The sequence below is a fragment of the Anguilla anguilla genome, chromosome 9, assembly GCF_013347855.1.
Source record: "Anguilla anguilla isolate fAngAng1 chromosome 9, fAngAng1.pri, whole genome shotgun sequence".
In the NCBI taxonomy this organism is placed as follows: Eukaryota; Metazoa; Chordata; class Actinopteri; order Anguilliformes; family Anguillidae; genus Anguilla; species Anguilla anguilla.
Window position 1 is genome coordinate 41,548,549 of NC_049209.1, and position 22,704 is coordinate 41,571,252.

Genomic DNA, 22,704 nt, shown 5'->3' on the forward strand with positions numbered 1-22,704 from the left:
TGATGGCCATTTATCCAGAGCTTGAGGGTGTCTGGCTAAAACAACGTAAACTCACAATGTCTGAAATTAATTATTATCAAATTGTTATCACGCCAAATCCCTCGTGAAAGACAGAGCTAAATTCAACTTTTTGCTGCGTAACGAAATGTAACACAAGCTAGTTATGTTAGGCAGCAAAGTAAATACGTTACATTTAATTGATAGCATTTGAGTGACGAATTTGTTTATTACTAGAATTTAAAACCGAAACGCAAATTCTATAATTAGATCATTGTTTTAAATTTTATAAAACGAAACTAAATTTAAAAACTACAATTCCCTTACCTCCACCGAGGGTTACCATTCCTTTTCACATGATTGGTTAAATTCGTTTTAGAGGGACTGGAACCTCGTTTCTATTGGTAAATTCACTTATATCGTCATTCTATTACGAGGAGATATTTGTGAAAATGGCGGCGTTCACAGGAGAACACTGGAGAAGCGAGCTGCCCGGCCACAAGATTTTTATGAAATTACGGGAGAAGCTTCATTTGGAACCTCAAGCAAGTGGTAGAAAACTTGCGAAAAACCTTACATTTTGCTTGAATGGTGATTTATTCGTATGGGACGACGATGATAGTGTATTTTACACAACCAACCTGAGACAGCTGAACTCAGAAGTGCTAGATAGTTCCGCATATCAGGTAAGCCTTGGTCCCTCTGGTTATTTGCATGAGCTAACTAGCTGGTTAGAAGTAGTTAGCTAGGCGCTTTCTATTCCGAGTGCTTTGTGGCCTGATTTCTTTCAGAATTCAGTCTGACCTGTACTACCGTGATACATTAAATACAGTAGCTACCGTTAAATCTGGCTCTGTTCTGCACTTAAGCTTTTATGACAGCTGCCTGATTAACTAGACAAATACGTTAAATGCATCGCGCTATTGATGTCCTTCTCTGCGTGAGTTACTGTGTAGCAAGGTGTTTGAACATCGCTCGTCATCCGCACATATTGTGTCAATGTCTGGTCTTAGGAGCCCCAGGGTCTTCTGATTTTTGTTTTCAATTTAATTTATAATCGTAACTAATTCAGACCCACGAAACCAAGTGAGTTAGCCGTGTTCATTAATTAAATTACGTGTTTAATAATATAATCTCTTATAACCGTAAGCTCTTTCGGATCAGGGTTGTAGAATCCTGTCCAAAATAGCAGTGGTAATTGTAATAATTTCAGTGAATTCACTAAGGCTGTACTGTTCTGAAATGCACACTATTACTGGAGATTTGGAGAAAATAGGTTGAAAGTGCCACTATCAACGAAGTTGTCTCTGTGTAACATACATCACCGTATGTTTTTAATGCCGCTTTTTGCAATAGTAACCCTCATCAAATAGCTTGAAGTATGTATGTTAATCTTACATTTTGACTTCAAGAGAAAAGCTAAATCCAAACATAGCAATACATAGAAAAGGAGGCTTCATGAGCTTTCATATGTTCTCAGACACTGATTTGAGAAGTCCAAATCAAAATACTGTACATGCACAATAAGAGTGTGTTTCACTGATAACACATTACCCTCACAGCATTGCTCTCTCACTGCCTCCGGTGTTGAATATTTTATCAAAATATTTAGAGAGTGCACCTTCATCTGTTGCAGAATTGAATATTACTGACAGTTCAACAATACTAGAAAATATTGGAATAAAAATGAACACTATAAAAATGGTTTATGTAGGCTAATTTTTTGTATGCACATGAGACAGGATTGCTTGGTCCCACTGACTCTGCTTTTTACTTAGTCCTTGTTGATGCACAGCGGTTGCTTTGTCCCTGCTATTGCTGTGGTCTCTCCAGCGTGGTCATATCAAAAAATGTATCTTCTTTTGTTGTGTTACAGTAACACTTTCTCTGAGTTCTTTTTAATGCTGACACATTAGTCTTGTAGTCTTCTTTCCAATTCCTTGCGATGCATCTTCTGGTCTCATTTTGTTGCAAGTCTAGTGGACTGTGGCTTTCCCTCCTCTACTGTCGTCTCCGTCCCAACCTGAATTTAAAAAGCCCGCGTAGTGATAGCATTGTTGTGCCTTTCATGAACTCCTGTCCAGTCTTGACAATGGTGAACACGTCATCATATTGGCTACACTGTTCCGTGCGATTAGAGCATTTCTAATTGATCTGGGTAAGGAACTGCTGGAAGGTCAGCAGGCGCAGGCTGTGACCCGTGCGCTTTCCCCGCAGACCCTGCTGTGCATCAACCCGCCGCGGTTCGAGGTGTGCGAGGTGCTGCTCAGCCCGACCCAGTACCACGTGGCTCTGATCGGCCATCGCGGCGCCACTGTCCTGGAGCTGCCACAGCGCTGGGGCAAGAAGTCCGAGTTTGAGGGCGGCCGCAGCCAGATCAACTGCAAGTGAGTATTAAAGATGCCCTGACACATGGCCATCCCAGACTGGAATGGGGTATTGGGGTTACTCATTAGACCCTATAGTGATTTTGTACGTATCACTGAGCTCCTAATGAATAACCTGTGGTAATAAAGTTCTTAATATAGTTATCGTTATGTGGCCTGCTCTTTAAAATATGGCTTCTCAGAGCAAAACAGTTTATATTCTTTCATCACAAAAATGGTTGTAAAAATCTGTTTGTTTTTTTATTGCCACCAGTTGCTTATTTTCATTTGGATTTAAGTTCTAAATTTTATTTTCTTGATGCAGAAGACACTAAGAGTGGTTTTATGGGAAAGCTTCTGATTGGTGGATGTACCCGGCACTAATAAAGTCATTGAATTGTCCTTGGTACAGCCAACTGAGCAGTTTTTCCTTGTACTGAGAGTGACATTCTGATTCTGTGACTAGGATAAAAAAAGAAAGTGCAAATAAAGGTAGCAGACTCCATGGCAATAATTATGGTGCATCTCTTGCCTCCACGCCAGATCAATCTTAAAAAGTGTCAACTAGCACCTCTCATGTGGCTGACACCAAAGCACACATTACCAGAGATACATAAGTGTTATCTAATCTAGGCACTAAGGCTTCGCCTCACAGTTCAGAAGCAGATTCTTAGTGTGCCTGTACCATCTGTGAACCGGGGTCTCTCCAGATTGGGGAGTAAATGAAAAATAAGGAATTCGAACGCTATTCCAGAAAAAAAAGGCATCTGTAAAGAGCTGATGGATATGACAACAGGTTTAGGATTTCACGACACAGGTTTTATGTGTGTTTCTCACTTCTAAAACAAAGCTGCTATGCAGATACTAAAAAAAGTATCCCTTTTAAAAACTTTTAACGTGGTGTGTCAAGAAGGGATTGAAAAGAAATCAGAGATCAAACGCTAGCTTTCTGTGATGTTGAATTGCAAATAGAAAGCCAGCATCCTCTGACAGGAAGCTCCTGTGAGAGATCTAAGGAGCTGTGGGCAGGTGCGTCGGAGCCACTTTTGGCTCAGGCCGGGGAGGAAATTGCACAGCAGGGAGAGGGGTGGGATTACACCCGGTCGCATTGTCCGGACCCCGCATCCCGTCGAACCCAAAATCCTGCGGGGGGCTGCGATCTTATGTCACGTGAACATAGAGCGAAGAGCGCCCCTCGCTGGAGAATCCGTTCACCTCCCTTCTCCCTCTCCCTCCTCCGGCAGGACCATCCCGGTGGCGGAGCGCTTCTTCACCAGCTCCACGTCTGTCACCCTCCGGCAGGCGGCCTGGTACCCCAGCGAGACGGAGGAGCCCCACCTGGTGCTGCTGACGTCTGACAACTCCCTCAGGTAACAGGGCCCCTATGGGACGGCGTGTCACTGCACAGCACAAGCTAACGCTAGGTTTAACCCTCTAAGGTGTGAGATCACAAATATGTGATTAGAATGTTCTTAACTGGACATTCCAATGCTGATGTCATAATCACTACCTGTAATTGGAAGCAATAGAGTTCTAAAACACTGATTTAGGATTTTGAAAAAAATGTTACAAAAAACCTGCTCTTCAAAGGGTTTAAATGCTGCTATCAATCCTTCTGCTTGGTAGCCTGTCTGGAGATGGATGGATAGCTGTTTAAATTCATTCTGGGTTGTATTGGGTTATATTGTCCATTCATTGAGCTCTGTCTGCAGGTTCTACAGTCTAAAAGAGCCTCACACGCCAGCCCGGGTGCTCTCCGTGTCCCAGTCAGAGGAGGATGGTACGGTTCACACAAGAGGGTAAGCTGCTTTGTCTCAACTCCACGCGCACACGGACACACGCACAGACACATGCACCCCCACAGACAAACACTCAGACGTGCGCACAAACACGCGCACACCCAGACATGTGCACACACAGACACATGCACGCACACACACACACACACACACACACTCTACGCTCTTTCAGCAGTTGCTTGTGTGCGTTGCAGTGCAGATGAAAGGTGTGACACGGCGCACTGTGCTCTGATTAAAAAGTCTTTGTGTGCCTGCATAATCAATAATGCTGTCATCTCTCAGATCCTGATACTTCCCTGATGAAGTGTCAGATTAGTCCTCTGTGCTGGCTGTTGTCATGTGTTTCTATGAAGATGGTTTCTGTTTGTGATTTTCAGAGATTATCAGCACCTGAAATTGACATAGGGAAAAATGACATTGCACCCGTTCACAGGTTTAGTCGGAACAGGAAGTTGAGAGCGACTGCTGTCTCTGATGCTGGATGCTGTGTTCCAGAGAACAGCCAGCTTGAGCTTGTTTCTGCGAACGCAGCACTTTCGCCACGACCGGTTCTTTTTTCTGTGGCTTGATGGCTAGCGGAGATTGCAGCGGTCGGAAAACGCTTGGCAGCGGTTGGCAGAGGCCAACTGCTTCTGCTTTCTCGCTGATGAGATTTGGCGGCCTGTGGCCGAGGTCAGGCGGTGCGAGCCCGTGCTGAGAACACCATCCGTCCTGCTTTTTCAGGCGCTCCTACGCCGCGTCTCTCGGGGAGATCGCCGTGGCCTTCGACTTCGGGCCGGCGGCGGGGGCCCCCCGGCAGCTTGTGGGCCTCCGCGGGAAGGAAGAGGTGCTGGCGTACCCCCTCTACGTCCTGTACGGGAACGGGGAGACCTACTTGATCTACACCAGCCTGGCGCACAGGTCAGTGTCATCGCTCCCTAGTTTCTCCCTAGTTTGCCTTCGCATAAGTTAGGTCAGAATAATGTTCATTGCATGAACTGAACTGTGTTCTTGGCTAGAAATAGCTGTACAAAATTAGTATTGTATCTTATTGAACCTGTGTTTTGTAGTTGTCCAATGTCCAATGATATGTGCTTTTGTACGTCGCTTTGGGTAAAAGCGTCTACTAAATAAATGTAATTGCTCATCAAGACCAGCACCTGGGATCTGTGCTCGTTCTGTGATTAGACTTGAGAGATGCATCATGCCTGCTACCTCTCTTGATGCAACAAGTAGATGAGTTCTGCTAGGCTATATCCAAGCTATTCTAACTGGGTCCTGGGGATAATGTGATTTAAGAGAGTAAATAATCCCTCTAAACATGAAAAATACCTCGTAAAGAGAAATTAATAGCTTGTTAAAATTTTGGGATTGCCTTTGTGGTTTGAACAGAAACCAACATACAAAGGGGGGTCACCGGGACCGAGTTTGAATACCTAGGGGCTAAATGTAAGTTAGCAATGATGGCTATGCAGTGGCTGGCATGCAGCGACTAGCATGCGGCGGCTAGCATGTGGCGGCTTGTATGCAGTGGCTAGCATGTGGTGGCTAGTATGCAGTGACTTCTATGCAGTGCATTCTATGTAGTAGCTAGCATGTAGGGGGCGACATAGCTCAGGAGGTAAGAACGGTTGTCTGGCAGTCGGAGGGTTGCCGGTTCGATCCCCGCTCCTGAGCAAGACACCTAACCCCCAACTGCTCTGGTGAATGAGAGGCCTCAATTGTAAAGCGCTTTGGATAAAAGCGCTATATAAATGCAGTCCATTTACCATTTACCATGTAGCGGCTAGCATGCGGTGGCTAGCATAAAGCGACCAGCATGCACTGGCCTGTGGTCTGAGGCTCTGTGTTTGTTTCCCAGCGGTGGAACTCTAGGAAAGCTGCTCGGCCCACTACCCATGTACCCCGCGGCGGAGGATAACTACGGCTACGACGCTTGCGCTGTGCTCTGCCTGCCGTGCGTGCCCAACATCTTGGTCATCGCCACGGAAACGGGTACGCTGTACCACTGTGTCGTACTGGAGGCGGAGGAAGAGGAGGAGTCTGGGGTCAGTATCAACGATTTGGATCCTTCAGATCGAATCAATCTTGTCCTTTAAAATTTTTTTATTGTACTTTTTACCTTTTTTATTTTTCTTTCTGAGCATGCATCCTGTAAATATTTGGAAATATGTAGAAACTGGTATACTTTGCGCTTTAATCTGTTTGTCTCACTGAGCTATTTCATGCAAGGTAAATTATCTTCAACGACAATAAAAGATCTGCCTGTCTGTCCGTACCTGTCCATTCAGAGCAATCGGTCACAAAATACGACAAAACAAACATGTTTGCTGAATCTTAATGGCATAGGATTCTGTGTGTATTAGGCACTTGGGTAGGAGGTGGGATTGCGTTTGTGGATCTACCTGAGCCCGTCTTTCAGAGCTAACAGAAACCCTTGTGTGTGTTCAGGCTGTGGAGAGGTGGACGCGTGGATCCGAGTCTGTTCCCTCGTTGTACGTGTTCGAGTGTGTGGAGCTGGAACTGACACTCAAACTGGCAGCCGGGGAGGAGGAGGAGCCTGCGGAATCTGATTTCACCTGTCCAATCAGACTGCACAGAGGTACGGAGGCCACTCCTCTGTATTCCCTTCACTTTCTAAACCACAGAAGCCCAGCGGGGCTTTGACTGGGTTTAGGACCAAGAAAATGAGTCTGTCACTTTGCCACAAATTGATGGTAGTGGGCCACCTGGGGGCCCTCGTCTGTTAAAACCAGAAAAAATATGAGGTCTCTGCTGAGCAGTGGTCTCTGGTAATTACAGATCTCACTGTTCTTTTTGCAGCCTGTCGATGTTAAACCCAGTCGTCTGTGCTACAGTGCAAATGCATATTTCTCACTGAAGTTCGCTTAATCATGCCTTCATTTGTTAAGCTGTACCTCCCCTTAATCTGCAGTCACAGTCTGCTTCAAAAATATTGCTTTTGTCAGCAGTTTCAAGAATTTCAAGTGTGAGATTGCTTTGGCACTGTGTGTATGATGTCACACCCCTGTGGATGAAATCGCAGTGCAGGTTATAATGGGAGCAATTCCAAACTCTTCTTAAACATAAGGGAACATGAGGTCTTCCTAAGGTTGTAGCACATTAAGGGCCTGATTTACTGAGACATAAAGCATACACAAAACCTTTTAGCACAGGCAAAGCCAACAGCATGACGAATGATTGGTCAGGGTATTTGTTTTGCACAAATCGTTGGTTGTGTTACCAGGTTTTGCATGGGCTAGAAGGTTTTGCCTAGGCTAAAGGTCTTAATAAATCAGGCCCCAGGTTGTAACTAGGTGTCCACCCGAGGAAGGACGGAAGTCTCGCCCAAGTCCTGCCGACATCCTGGTCTCCCATTTGGTCAAACGGGTCCTCCAAACGACCCATGTTGACCTTTCAATAGACTAGGGACATCTAGTGGTGGTGTGAAGTAATTTGACTGCCAAAATTAAGATTAATTAAGAAAAATTATTTTTAAAAGATAAGATTGACCTCCCCCAAACCCCAAATGGTCTGTTTTTATGTTTCATCTGCCTGTCTCAATGCTGGGCGGGACCTCTGTCCTTTACAGGATGGGCCTCTAGTGGCCACCCCAGCTCTGAGTGTGTTTGATCTACACCGGCCGCCCTGATGCGTGAGCATGTATGTGTTTGTCTGGTTCCAGACCCCTTGTGCCAGCACAGGTACCACTGCACACACGAGGCGGGGGTGCACAGCGTCGGCCTCACCTGGTTCAACAAACTGCACAACTTCCTTCAGTCTGGTGAGCAACAAGCAACTTGCGCCGCTTTGGGATTTCAGCTAAACGGTTCGAAGGGTAATTTGCCTACATGAAAGCTGTGCTGCATTTCATAAACGCAGCTATTAAATGCGATCTGAAAGATTTATGGACATAGCTGCTGAAGTTTAGATTTAATTGCATCGACCGGTGAATGGCATTCATTTTGTGAAATGTCATTTTTGACGATGGTGTCTCTCTCTCTCTCTCCCTCCCCTGGTAGATGAGGAAGATAAGGACAGCTTGCAGGAGTTAGCAGCTCAACAGCGGTGCATTGTGGAGCACATCCTCTGCACGAGGCCACTTAGCAGCAGGTAACAGTCGTGATATGTCCTGCTGTGTCGCAGGGAGGGCTTGGTAAACACTGTTCAGTAACTTGCCTTATCACTGGAAGGATGTAGAGACACAGTACCCAGCTGGAGCACTCTTTGATACCCATTTATGCATTGCTTTCAGCCTCTCATGTGGTCCTGGGTGAAGATCATATTGTGGACTTGTGGTTGTTCAGGCCTGTTTTCAGATCTGGATTTGTTTGCTTTTCCCTCTTTCTCCAGCTTGTCGGCCCCAGTTCGCGGGTTCTGGATCGTGTCAGACCTGTCTCTGGGAGCCACAATGATCTGCGTCACCAGCACCTACGAATGCCTCCTGCTCCCTTTGCTGTAGGTCTTGCACCTCATCCAAACATTGTCGTTCTCATCCTGGCCTTAATGAAGGAAAGGCCGTTTCCATGGGAACTCGCCTCACCAGCTCGGAAAAATAATTGATTTTTGTGTTCTAGGAGTTCAATTCGCCCGCCTTCCCCTCCCCTGCTGTGTTCCCACCCGGGGGTGGGGCCTGGAAGCTCTCCGCTGCGTGGCTTGACCAATGACCCATTTGAACAGCACATCCGCAACATTCTGGCACGCGGCTCAACGAATCCACTCCTCCTGAGGTAACTCGGATAATAATTAGTGATACTAAAGAAAGGTTTTTTTTCTCCCCCCTCCATATTAAGATATCACACTGATGCAATTGTTGCAAATGAAATGTCATACAAATTCATTGCTGTGTTCTAAAGTGTAGTGGATGAAGATGTTAAAAGAAGACCATAAAGTGCATGGATGAAGATGTTCCTCTGAATTTGCACCTAAAATGGCCGCTTCCGCGTTGTGTCGCAGGGCGGATAAGGACACGTCCTCGACTCCTCCGGCAGAGTGTCTGCAGCTCCTGAGCAGGGCCACGCAGGTGTTCAGGGAGGAGTACATCCTCAAGCAGGACCTGGCCCGGGAGGAGATGCAGAGGAGGTGCGTGCGCGCCAGCGGACTTCGGCTCCCGGAGGGAGAGCGGCGTGGGGACACTCCAGCTCATCCTTTTTGTTAGGGGGGGGACACTCCAGCTCATCCTCTTTGTTGGGGGGGGGGACACTCCAGCTCATCCTCTTTGTTAGGGGGGGACACTCCAGCTCATCCTCTTTGTTAGGGGGGGGACACTCCAGCTCATCCTCTTTGTTGGGGGGGACACTCCAGCTCATCCTCTTTGTTAGGGGGGGGGACACTCCAGCTCATCCTCTTTGTTAGGGGGGGACACTCCAGCTCATCCTCTTTGTTAGGGGGGGGGGACACTCCAGCTCATCCTCTTTGTTAGGGGGGGGGGACACTCCAGCTCATCCTCTTTGTTAGGGGGGGACACTCCAGCTCATCCTCTTTGTTAGGGGGGGACACTCCAGCTCATCCTCTTTGTTAGGGGTGCACAGTTTCTGTTTTGTCAGTTTCAGGACCTCATGTAAATTTCAGTTTTTAATTGGCTCGATCATTTACTTTATCTGCAAGGAGCTAATCTTTTACGTTTGTAGAAATGTTGTAGCTGATCCCCATAGCTTGTGTGGAGATGTTTGAGCTGATCGTCTGTCGTAGTGAGTTTATTCATTACATTACATTACAAGCACTTAGCTGACGCTCTTATCCAGAGCGACTTGCACAACTTTTACACAGCATTTACATTGCATCCATTTGTACAGCTGGATGTATACTGAAGCAATGCAGGTTAAGTACCACGCTCAAGGGTACAATGACAGTGTCCTACCGGGGAATCGAACCTGCAATCTTTAGGTTTAAAGACCAACTCCTTACCCTGCCGGGGACTGTTCCTTTAGCTCTGTATTTCTCTCTCTGGCAGGGTAAAACTGTTGAATGGGCAAAAGAAGAAGCAGCTTGAGGATCTTGCTCTGTGCAGAGAGGACAGGTATATAACTGGGAGTTACCTTCTGTGTATTTGTGTGTGTCTATATCAAGCCCTAAGACAGCATTCCAGAAATACACAGTCTCACCTGTGCAGTCAATTTAGTGCTTGTAATGACAATCATATTTCAGTTAGCATATTAGTTTTCCCGTAAGTTGCACAAATGTAATGGTGTATTTCATTTCTTTTTGTAAGCATACTTGGTTTCGTGTATGCTTTTAACCAGTTAGAAAATATATGATAACCAAATAATTTAATATACATGAAATTTTCAGTTGAGTCCTGTTACTATAAATACCTGGTCTTATGTATTTAAATTTTGTTAAGGCCCGTTTCATGGCCTTAACTGGTCATTTGAGTAAACAAGGAAAATGTGTATGAAACCACGTGTAATCTCATATCGTAAGGGCTCGTACTGAAGAGAGGATTTTCATGCTTCATTTTCATCTTTAATGGTTTTCTGCGTCACACAGTAAGAGTCTGCGAGAGTCCGCAGAACGTCTGGCTAGTAAGTATGAAGATGCCAAAGATCAGCAGGAAGCTACCATGAACAGGTTTGTCATATTTTCTCTGCTCCTCCATCTCTGCATGAAACGCTAGGGAGCAATTATCAATGATTCGTATCAATCAAGTATATAACACCATCTTAATGGTCTGTAAGACTTGAGAAACCGAGGTCGGGCTCGGAAAGGTTCACCTATAGTTGCGTTTCCACCGCATGGTACCGGCTCGACTCGACTAGACTTTTTTGGTTTCCAACGGGCAAAAATTGTGGATAGTACCTGGTTCCTGGTACTTTTTTGGTATCACCTCCATCGAGGTTCCAAGCGAGCTCAGGCAATACCAAAAGGCGACGTGAAAACACTGCAGATCACTGATTGGTCAGAGCAACGCGTTTCATGCGGCGTTGCTAATGATGACCAGCTACATTGACGGGGTACTATCTGCAGTGGAAAATGAAGTGCCTGGTACCAAAAGCGAGTAGAGTCGAGTGGAGTCGAGTTGAGCTGGTACCATGCGGTGGAAAAGTGGCTTATGTTGTTGAGTGGTTTGCCTGGGCTAACTAGCGTGCGTTTGCCGCGTCAGGGTGAAGCGGGTTCTGAGCAGCCTGCGTAGCCAGCTGCCGGTGCTGTCGGACAGCGAGAAGGACATGAGGAAGGAGCTGCAGACCATCAACGACCAGCTGCGTCACCTGGACAACGGCATCAAACAGGTCAGGGCCCCACTCACAATCCTGGACAGGGTCGCGGGGTTGCTGGAGTGTATCCCAGCATGCTCTGGGCGAGAGGCAGGAATACACTCTGGACAGTCAATCCATCGCAGGGCACACGCACCATTCACTCACCCACTAATACCTATGGGCAATTTAGTATCTGCAATTGGCCTACCTGCATGTCTTTGGACTGTGGGAGGAAACCCACTCAGACACTGGGAGAACATGCAGACTCCACACAGGTCGGATTCAAACCCTTCTTGCTGTGAGGCGACAGTGCTACCCACTGCACCACCATGCTTTACCAGACTCACAAAAGGCTATATCTGTTTCTGGTTTTCATGTCAACTTCTGGTCTCAATGACTTAATTATCCCTAACATTTTCACCACCTTACATTTAACTAAATTTCTTGATAAGTGTGTGAATGACAGCTGAAGACTGCTCTTGTGTGCCCTTATGAATCTTTTTACTGTAATCTAATCTATGAGTGAATCAGTATATACAGCCAGTTATCTCATCTGGTCAGGGTAATTGCAGAAAATAAAAACCTGCATATACACCAGCCCTCCTGGACCGCAATTGCCGAGCCCTGCTCAATATAGATTGGTAAAGGAGTGACGTAGTTAAAGAACTGCTCCTATTCTTTGAGCACTATTTAGCCAGGAAATTGCTGGTGCAAAGGTGAAACAAGGTGGGTGTGAAAGATGCTTAGCCTGGTTTTTCTATCGGGTTGTATAACACAAAACTCCTTTTGGATAAGTCTTTGTTTATTGAGGAATGTGGCCTTGGGAACAGTGATACAGAGTATTTGGTCCAAATGCCTATACTTCAAACTCTTAGGTGGTGTGTGCAACTAAATCACATGTCCTTGTGCAAGCCCCACAGTCTGGAAATAAATTGACTGTGCCTGACCATGCGAGCGTCAGTTGTGGCTGGGAATCTCGTGGGGTGATGTATAATTGGCCCTAACATCATCCAAGGGGGGGAAGGTGTCGGTTGGTTGGCTAGCAGCAGCTGGCTGTGGACCGTATACCAGGCTATACTTAGCAATGAGGACATGAGTCTTCACACACAACTGGACTTTAACAGTTCTTCCTTTCAAAAGGAAGAAACGGGGAATAAAATGAAATTGGGTTCTAAAAACAAAAACTGAACATCTACATACTGCAGACACAGTACCGCTCGGCCTTCCACAGGTTAATATGAAGATGGAGTATCAGAAGAAGCAGATGGAGAAAGGAGCGTCCCCGGCCAGGGCCAGCATCGCCCTCAGCGTCCACCAGAAGAAGTGCGTCCAAGGGGTCCTTAAAGAACAGTGAGTATCTCCAAATACCCGACTGTAGGGGGAAAGGGGGCTCCTCAAACCCTGTGGGGTTGATAATCTCTGTGACGGGGCTGGCCGTCCAGCTCGGTGCCAGTGCCTAACGTGTCCTGACAACCTTTCTTTTTCCCGCCGTGGAAGCGAGGCCCGCTCTGACAGCGTTGTTTCCACAGGGGCGAGCACATCGCTGACATGATGAAGCAGATCAAGGACATCAAGAACCACTTCAGCTTCTGAGAAGCACAGGATCACAACTCGACACATTTCGCAAACTGGGGGGGGGCAGGGCGGGGCTGGCAAAGAGCTTGCTCTTCTCAGACATTAAGTCAGCAGGAAAATCTGTTTGCCTCTATAAATTTTACTCAACTTGACAAAAGAATTCGGCTTGGTGTTATCGTTTTTACTAATATTACTTTTGGTCCTGTGAGACATTCAATTGCATCTCAGCAATTACTTTTTGTGGTAATTTCTGGCAAGAAAATTAGTAGTGCAGTTAATTTAGCCTGTGAGAGGTAGAATGAGAACAGCCTGGTTACGTTGCATTAGACAAGCTCTTCCTTTAGTTTAATGCAGTATGGGGGGGAAAATATGACAACCTGAGTCAGACTGTTTTTGTATAACCACATCTTATCAAGGTTTTGTACTAGTGCGTAATGTATATTTATCTCACTGTGGAATAAAAGTTCATGTTTTGTACAGTTTTAATGTCTTGGTCTTCAGATTCACTCCAGGTTTCAGATCTGTCCTCTGTTCTGTCACAGTGTGGGTGGGATAGCCTGAAGCCCACATCTGTCTCAGTAAGAGTGCAGACATTTGCATGAAAATCAATCTGTATTACCCAGCCGTTTTGAGACGGTGGCTGCAGTCATTTTCAGTACTGAAACCACTCTGTCTATGTGATCACAAAGGGGTGTCATCCTGTGATAAGAAGGGAACTCCATGTCACTTCCATTGTAACAGATTTCCCCCAGCCCCACTGTGAATTGACTGCCTCCCTGTTTTCCCAGATCTGTCTTCATAGCATGCAAATACAGACTGACAGTATCCTCCATAGCACATGAATACAGAAAACATTACACTTTATTATGCCTGATAATTATCCACATCAAGCATTTGTTTCAAAATGTTTAAGCAGCACACACTCAATAAATTACAATCTGGTTTATTAGATATATACAGAGATATGTACACAGTACAGTATGAGTTCGCAAGGGGTCCCGCAACGGCAACAAAGCATGTAGACAGGAACGTTAAAATAGGACAGGTCTTAAAGCTGAGATTCCTCACACTGAGGCCAGGGTGACTGACTCGAAGGGAAATTAGTCACGGCAGTAGCTTTGTTCCCATTTCAGATACTGCCGCAGTTAAACCCCAGAAAGAATTTAAACTATTTCCTCCATTGTTTAACCCCATCACAATGACAGGGAGGGGAAAATCAGGTTTAAAGGCGTCTCAAGATGAACCAAAGGAGGTGATAGTTAGGAGCTACAAAACAATGGTATAAATATGTCTCTTGCACACAATACCAATGAGTACAACTGGATAAATTCATTTTTACTACATGCCCTCTCCCCTGTATGATTTGGAATTGAGAAACATTGTATTCAACGAAGTCTGTATAAAACAAGCTTTCAATTTACAGTGTTCTGGAATCGTCTGCAAGAGAGGCTAGACTCATTTATCTAAGCCAAGGAAAGGCCTTTGTAGCAGCAGCTGAATCTGGACATCGTCATTTTGCACTTAAATAATTAATCTTGGAATTTAAACACAAAATGAGATGCAGTTTAGGCTGAGGACTGGCCAGAAGTTTTTTTTTTTTTTCCCTTCTTTTGCAGATGACACCTTTTTAAGCATTTCATCATTTGGGACCAAGAATGTTCAGGAACCTCAGCTCTGATGCACTGTTCCACTATACACCACTGAAGAACCAAAAAGCAATAAAAAACAAGTCTAAGGAGTTCTTAATTTTACCAAAAATGCATTTAAACAAACCCAAAATGTAACACCTTTAACAATCTGGAAGGATTTCCCCCCTTCCCAGAAATTAACTGGTCTGTCTGTCTGCAGAAACCTAGACAGAACACAGAAGACTGGGCCTTCAGAGACCTGTTGCGATTCTATGCACTGGTATTCATCTAAGAGGAAAGAGACAACGGAACACATTTCTGAATCTGTTTCACGGTCAAGCTCGCCATTTTAGATCTAATGACAAGAATCTCAGGGGACGATGGATGCCAATGACATTTCAAAACGGCATTTAATTATGGTCAGTCACTAAAAAAGATGTGTGTATTACCATGAAGTGCGTACTAATGTCTAGAACGTTCTGTATGATTATTCATTAGCATCACTCACTCCTTTACAGAATGTGTAGATTGTTAGAGTGCTGTGGCAGCACCTGCCAGATCTCTTTACTGTCCCCCTCACTGTCCCTGTGGTTGGGTTTCTTTGCTGGATGCCAAAATAAACAAGGCATGCTGGGAGATTGTTTTAATTTCTGCTGCCGACTTCAAAGATCAGCAGGGCATACTTCCCTGATTTCAGTGAGAAAAAACTGGCTCATTGGCAGTTGTCCCTAATACTAAAGAATGGATGCGACTGTTCTCTTGAATGTGCAAATGTTTTTTTTTTTTTCTTCCTGACTCTTCCAGTCATTGGTTTGTCATTCTGAAATCCAAATGTAAAAAAACACAGTAGATCTGGATTAGCCCCTAAACCCTCACTGACACCAGCCGTACAACTAGTCACTGTAATTGTTGTATGTTTTACATTTTGAGCGATGCTGCAGACTTGTTTAACTATTTCCCAAAGTACTCTTCTCATTGTTTGACACACTTCCCAACGTACATCAATCTACAGTAGAAGTACTGTTCATTTACACTCATGACTAGTGGCCTATAGTGAATAAAGCTCTGAGCCCAGGACATGCAAGTTAAACATGTATGTTAACTGAGTTTATTACCATTATCCTGAGTACAAAAAACATGGGGTGGATATTCAATTCTGAAAAAGGATGAGCAGCATAATATTTAAAGAAGCATTTTCCTATGTAGGCTATTTTTGACACAAGGCAAAACAATGAATCATGCTGTCGCGTCTGACAAGATCTATAAATATCAGCCAAAGAAAGAAGTTCCACCACTTCAGCCAAACTAGGCTGAATGCAGCCATATTTTCTCTGCGAAACATTGGTTATGGTTAAATCCCTACAAGCTCAGAGTATCACCACCTGAGCTCTTGTCAGTAATACTTGCATTTTTACACTGAGAAATGGTTCCAAAGGTCAGGTTATGTAGAGAGCTACTGCAAATACATATAGTGTTGGAGCTGTCTTAAGCAGCTGATATAAAGTGTAAGAAGCTCTTGAACATCATGCCTTCATGCTCAACCATGGTTTACTGTATTACACTTTGTTTTAAATTTCATTTAGTGCAAACTAAGCCTTGGTTGACACTCTGTAACTACATGAGCAGCAGTTGCCCGCCTGGTCAATGTACTTTTTTCATTTACCACTGTTACCACAACCATCATTTCCTCATAAAACTATTCAGTTCAATCCCCACTTGCACATAAAGATGCACTTTGGCCTAAGATTCTCTGCATTTTCCACAGTTTCAACAATGCTGGTTCCGAAGCTAATTGACGACACGCTACTTTGAAACTCACAGAATATTTACATTTCATGTGACTTTTTATATACACGTTCACTCACCGCGAACCACTTCACCCTGGAGGCTTTTTTTGGTAAATGTGCACCCGTAGGTGGCAAAAAAGGAGCACTCCACCGAAGGACAAAAAAAGAAACATTTCAACGTTTGACACAACAGTACGGAGTACTGACAGTGGAAGAATAGAGCTGTGTAGAGGTGCGCCTAAACGTTTCTGGGTTAGCACACCTTCAATGCTGTTGGATGGCAGAAGTCACTCCAAATTGCCCGAAAAGGACTACAACCCCACTGTTATACTGAATTTTCTCACAGAAGTCATCTTCTTGGAAGTAGTGTGCAAGCTGTTTACAAACTACTACTTAGAATTTGTGCTTTAGATAGTGTTTACCACATACAACGCGAGTGAGGTTGTTATACTATAGAACCAGGTCACCACATAGCATTTTATTGATTTTAAATGGGGAAAAAAGCCTAATATTTCATGGACAGAATGCAGACCACAAAATGCAAAGCTCATCTGAAGGTTGAAGTCACTTTCATCATATGGTGTCATTTGCAGGGAATGGGATCAACTGAAAACCCAGAGAATTGAAATACTCTTCTGTCAAGAAACCAATTGAATAAACTTTTTGATGGAATGCTCACAAGCACTGTAAAAAAGTTTAGTGCTTCACCTACTTGTGTACTTCAGTTTCTTCTCAATGTCAGGAAAGGTCATTGCACCATGCTTTCGTAGTGCTCTGCGAAGCCTCGGCTGGCTTCCTGCCTCATCTATCACATGCCGTACAAGCCCAGAGTTAAAAACCACATGAGCCACCACAGGGACTTTTGTGCGTATTGCTAATAAGACAGCGTTGATGACTAGCACCAACCAAGAACAAAAAAAGGAACTGAAACCATGGCAGCTAGCTAGCAGACAAAACCACGAAAGGTGGAAGGAAAAAGGGATGTTCAAGTGTAAACAACACTTAGCAGGTATTCACACACACACTGAGCTCACTAAAAAGGAAAGGTTTTCTACAGCTAGGGACAGAACACACTATAGCTATCATGATCATCACATCACACCCAATAAATTCATTAAATGCAAGCACTGGATATGAAATGCAAGCATTGGGTATTTTGCTGAATGTGCAGAAAAGTATGCATCTCACTGAGGGATGCTCATTCATACAGGTGCTGTGGTACAGGTTCAAGGTAGCCAATCACACTGGGAAATTCAGATTTTGACTTCCATGTTCAAAATGCTGCTCGTTTTCCATACTGTTGGTGGCAAAAATCAACCCACCAATTCAAATCTGAAATCCAATGGAATCTAAATGAGTCTAGCATGAAATCAACCAAACCAACCGTGTTGAATTGCCTACTATAAAATTTCAGAGGCAACATTCAAAAAATTTGAGGGTCCATATATTAACCTCTCTAAAGATCCCTTTCATAATTGATCAAACATCTTTGTTAAGAACAAGAAATCCAGTAGTTTTTCCACCTGATGTGATGTTAAAAACAGTAGCCACTGAAAGAGGCATGGACAGACACTCTAATTGATTTAAGAGGGTAGCTGATGCAGAGAATAACTTTATCGAGGAAGATAGGGATACTCAATAGAAGCAGTGGCCGATCAGAAAATATAATCACACTGCGGTAATACAAGATGTCTGGGTGAAATGGTTAATGGACCAGGAAAAGGAAATTAAAAACATAGTTCTGGTCATCACAAAAACCGGGGGCCAGGTAAGAGCACATTTAAAAGATTACTTCATCAATCCAATATATATATTCTGTATATACAAACGTTCTGTGATTCCTTCATTGGTTTCGTGCCTCGTGCCTTTCAGACAAAGTGGAGAATTAAGAGCCATATCAGAACCACGGAGAAAGAGAGAATATCAGCCAGTTTGTCAAGTGTGTGACATGGTAGAAATAAAGTGGGATATTTTTGATGCAATCACCTGAAGAAGAAGCTGTAGAAGAAAGAAAGACCATACGACCCCTTTCTGGCAGGTCAAAGGACAGTTTCACATTTATCAACACAGGACAGACACACGGGCATCTCCACTCCTCAAGACTCAACAGTCATTTGATTATTTACAAAACGTCTGGTAGTGTTCTTCACAAATCCTGCCTTGGACGCCTCCATGCATTCCTGTACAGGGAAGGCCATTTTTTTTCCTTTTTCTCTTATATGTGGGGTTTTTCTTTTTTGGTTTTTCGTCCTCCATGTGCGATCTTGGGTTTTTAAAAATAAAGTCCCTCCTACCTCCCAGGCCCTCACATGGGTACTAAGGCCCTTGGGGAACCAGGGCATGGTAATGCCGGAGGTGGGGTGGGGGCGGGCTGGCTCGGGTTGGGTTCGGGTTTGCTGGGGCGGTGGCTGAGGTTCAGGGTGGTGTATCATGTCTCAGGAAGCTGGCTGATGTCAGTCAGGTTGGTGTCGTTGAGGATGGCGCGGATTCGATCCAAGGAGTTGGCCTGGCGGATGCGTTCCAACTGGACCTGGATGGAAGGGGAAAAATAAGGGGGCGTGGGCGTGGGTATGTTAGAGGCTGAAGTGACGGCTCTTCTACCAATCACATATTATTCAATTAGGTAAAGCCATGTGGGAGTCCCGGCCACAGTCAGGACTGAGCTGAACACCAAACATAACTGAGCTGAATATTAGGGATGGGCGATATGGAAATTCTGGAGCCAATATCAATAACCTGTACTGGTCTGGCCATACCGGCTAATTCCCATGTTGATACCTCCCTGTTCTACATTATAGCACACATGCAAACTGCAACTAAGTTTCCACAGTCACTGAAAAAAATCCATAGGAATAACATCAAATTAAGAACACACTTTATTTGTATAACAAAATTTTATTTCAACTAGCCTACTTAACTATTAAGCACAAAAATGAATCTAAGGTAGCGAATGAGTCTCCGTATAGCTTTGCTTGTGGCTGGTAAAAATGCTAAACTGGTTCTGATGATTATTATTGGGGTACTTTTTCACTAAAATTTTCACTCAACTTACAGAGTAGGCAGAGCATCGAATGCATCACCTCTCTGGCACATGTAGGCTGTATCATCTTATCAGCCATAACATTAGCATCAGGTCGAGAGGAAGCGACTGCCAGTGTTTTGGGAGCACCGGATTCAGAGAGGAGGCAAGGCCGAGGGAGGACGTTACCTGGAGCGTCTGGGAGAGCTTGACGAAGTCCCTCTGCACCTGCTCGCTGACGTCCAGCTCCGTCTGCAACCTCTGCGCTTTGTCCTTCTCGTCAAACGCCTGGCTTTCCAGCGACGCCTGCAACCAGAGCAATGGCAAAGACTGAACACCAGAACCGGATCAGAACCGAATCAGAGACGGAACGCACTCAGCTACCACCGCTCGCGAATGAACAGAGGACTAGGAAACGGGACCGAAGAGCTGCGCGGACTGCGGCGTCGCTAAAGACGCCTGGCAAGGCTGAAAGGGCGGGGAAAAGCCCCTCGTTTCGCAGGACTGCTCTGACCTTGGCAGCGGTCGCCTCCTTCAGCTGCTCCTCCAGGCTAGTCTTCAGACCTTGCAGGCTGTCCAGCGCCTGAGTCTTCTCCGACAAACTGCGCTCCAACTACACGAGAAAACAGCCACCGCACACCAGGACAATTATTACCGCTATTAATTACCATTTCCATAAATGTGATTGATATATAGAGAACAGCAATTACAAAGTATCACATCAAAACATACAGTATATGCAGCAATTTACAACAAATATACCTCACATTTTATATACAGTGAGACTATAACAGTATAATCACGTCACAAATGTCTGTACAGCAGTGCTACACAAACCAAGCATGATTTCTACCTGTACACAAATGATGTTAACAGAACTTTGAAGAGGGGGGACTTGGATCAATAAGGACAACAATTAGCCAGATCAAGGAGGTTAAATATGCAGTTGAATAACCTCAGAAGACTGAGTTAAGTGGCAAGGTTTTAAACCAGCACTAACTTCTCACATAAAGCTCCAGAGACACTGTAAATATTTATGCACTGGACACTGAAGTTAGAGCACTGTTTACTCTAATAGTAAACCTCACGATCGACTCAGCCGTTTGAACTCATTCAAAGTGAGTGAGGTAGAACAGGTGCTCATTCGGGAGTCATGGAAACGCAACAGAAAGAGGTCCTCGGTGTGACCTTGACTTTCAGTCAACCAAAACTGATTAATGCACCCGGCTCTCCTCCAAGTACCTGTTCTTTTTCAGTCTTCACTCTCTCCAGCTCGGTTTTCAGACTGGAGAACGATGCTGTGGGAGGAGAAGAGAGGCATTCAAACAGTTCTAATTTATTCAGAATGCAACAGCAAAGACATGCTTCATAATACTCATGGAGGGTGAGCTGTTATTTATGAATAATGCATTGAGGAATCATCAGTCTTTGTGGAAACATTGCACTGACTGACTGAATGGAGGAGTGGGGTAAGATGTTAATGTCATGCTTAGTACGGTACGGTATATTTATGCATATTTTTAGTCGAGCAAAAGCCTTGGAAGTTCCCATTAAATCACTCCTTAGTGAAGCTGGATGTGCAGAATTAATATACTGCACACTGAAGTTCTCAAATAAATTCTACTTCTACTAATTGTTTTAAGCAATATATCCCAACATTCTCATTTGACTTGCTAGCAATAATGTCTTAGCTATAATTTTTGTACTAAGGTCTCAAGGTTTTTATTCTTAAACACAGAAGGTCAGAAAAATGCATCTTCTGGTGTGAATATTTCACTACCAACCTAAAGTTCAAAATTTTTTTCAATAAAACAGACAATTCATTTTGGCTCAGACTATATTTCCGTTAAAAGAAACCAAAAAAAAAACAGTGACCGCAGGAAAAAAGCGAAAAAAGGGATGTGGTTGGTGAACTGGGTTATCAGCAGCAAAATAACAACAGGGCTGGGTGATATCCCACAATGATAATTATTGAATGCAATAATGGTCTTCGCCAATATATGATGTATTACCTTACTTTTACTCTTTTTCTCTTTAATTATACCTGATGCGCTTGTAAACACCCACACTTCAGAGGCTGCGTGTAATACTTCCGGAGAAAAGGACTTATCAATTGGGTGAGGATAAGGCAGTCAATCAGCTGCAAGATCGTATCATGTGATGTATTTTTATCAATCGCACGGAAGCTGCAAGGTCTTGCTGCTGATTAGCTGTCATATGGTCAACCGCTAGCTAACACAGCTTTTCATGTGGCCTCAGAAGACTTTTTTGTTTACGGCCGCGTCAGGTATAATTAAAGAGTAATAGAGGAAAAGAAAGGCAACACGCCACACTTTGGAGTCAAAATCGCATTTGATAATTTATCATTGCGGTATATTGCGCAGTCCTACTACAGACTACAGACTACAGACTAGGGTGAGAACACATAGCCCAAGTAGGCCAGTCAGACAGTGTGGCTCATACCTTCCAAGATGTCTGAACAAGTCACCCACAGAGGGAAGGGAGAGGAGAAAAAGAACAGGATTTAGAAGGCACAAAGGAAAGGCATAAAAAGAATGTCAGAAATAGGGGGAGGGGTTGGGTGGGAGAGTAGACTGGTATCCTTTCTCTCATTTGTGAAATGGGAGGGGGAAAAGGGATTCGACTGGCCAATCACAGTCCACCAAGCCCCCTAATCGAGCTTGCATCCGACGGCTTTCCCAGTGTACAGTATGGGCTAACAGGTGGCTCTGTACGTGTCCTAGTGTCCTAGTGTCACTGTGCACCCCCCCCCCCCCCCCAACCTCCCAACCCCCCCCCACCCCACCCACCACCCCCCCCGCCCGAGGCCGCAGAGACCCACCGATCTCCTCCTTGCAGCCTTCGATCTCCAGCTGCAGCGTGTCCTCCAGGTTCTCCTTCAGGCACTGCTCGGCCTGGATCTGCTCCTTGAGGAAGAGGATCTCGGCCTTCAGCTTCTCCTCCAGGTGGTCGGCCGCGGTGCGCACGGCCACGACGTCTTCCCGGTAGGCCAGCACCAGAGCCTGCAGCTCCTGCGGACGGCACGTTCCCCGCTCAAAACCCAGCCCACAGCTTCCAGGGCCTTCTCAAAGTTTTATGGATAAAGGCATGATTTTCAAGGACATCGAAGCAAACATGAGGGCTGCTTTGGGAAATAGAGCTACTTTCGTGAGACAGAATTATACTTTGGGGACATTACTTTAAAATTATTGTGTCTATAAAATGGCACACATTTCAGTATCCAATGAACGATGCCTTTGGTCGTGGAATATATGTAAAAACCAAATGAATATTTTCCAGTACTTTTCAACTGTGTTTTAAGGATAATAACCAGTGAGTGATACAAGCCAGTAAGCTG

At 44.7% G+C, this 22,704-nt stretch overlaps 2 protein-coding genes across 4 annotated transcripts in view; one reads left to right on the forward strand and one right to left on the reverse strand.

The window, feature by feature from the left end:
* The first annotated feature begins 421 nt into the window (after positions 1-421).
* On the forward strand, positions 422-13,398 carry nup88 (nucleoporin 88). The gene is made up of 17 exons (XM_035433931.1): positions 422-683; positions 2,215-2,384; positions 3,608-3,733; positions 4,076-4,162; positions 4,886-5,062; positions 6,003-6,189; positions 6,593-6,743; positions 7,827-7,925; positions 8,164-8,254; positions 8,495-8,599; positions 8,719-8,871; positions 9,098-9,223; positions 10,095-10,160; positions 10,631-10,711; positions 11,244-11,370; positions 12,569-12,687; positions 12,867-13,398. Exons 1-17 carry the CDS (start codon positions 450-452, stop codon positions 12,928-12,930), a joined length of 2,163 nt encoding a protein of 720 aa, XP_035289822.1. The 5' UTR covers positions 422-449; the 3' UTR covers positions 12,931-13,398.
* A 441-nt stretch (positions 13,399-13,839) lies between these two features.
* Positions 13,840-22,704, reverse strand: part of rabep1 (rabaptin, RAB GTPase binding effector protein 1) — a 28,632-nt gene continuing 19,767 nt past the window's right edge. For 2 of the 3 annotated variants that reach the window (XM_035433929.1, XM_035433928.1), the window contains exons 14-19: positions 22,189-22,378; positions 21,810-21,821; positions 20,589-20,644; positions 19,861-19,959; positions 19,536-19,652; positions 13,840-18,857 (exon numbers count right to left, since the gene is read on the reverse strand). In XM_035433929.1, the coding sequence (XP_035289820.1) occupies positions 18,756-18,857; positions 19,536-19,652; positions 19,861-19,959; positions 20,589-20,644; positions 21,810-21,821; positions 22,189-22,378 (576 nt within the window). In that variant the 3' untranslated portion in view covers positions 13,840-18,755. The remainder of the gene's footprint in view (positions 18,858-19,535; positions 19,653-19,860; positions 19,960-20,588; positions 20,645-21,809; positions 21,822-22,188; positions 22,379-22,704) is intronic. The other variant, XM_035433930.1, reaches the window with a different exon arrangement.

What these genes read in the sequence shown, in the direction of transcription:
- nup88 (XM_035433931.1), top strand. Translation starts at nt 450, where the DNA reads ATGGCGGCGTTCACAGGAGAACACTGGAGAAGCGAGCTGCCCGGCCAC. An exon ending in GCACAACTTCCTTCAGTCTG is followed by an intron (nt 7,926 to 8,163) that starts GTGAGCAACAAG and finishes CTCCCCTGGTAG; the next exon opens with ATGAGGAAGATAAGGACAGC. An exon ending in TGCCTCCTGCTCCCTTTGCT is followed by an intron (nt 8,600 to 8,718) that starts GTAGGTCTTGCA and finishes TTTGTGTTCTAG; the next exon opens with GAGTTCAATTCGCCCGCCTT.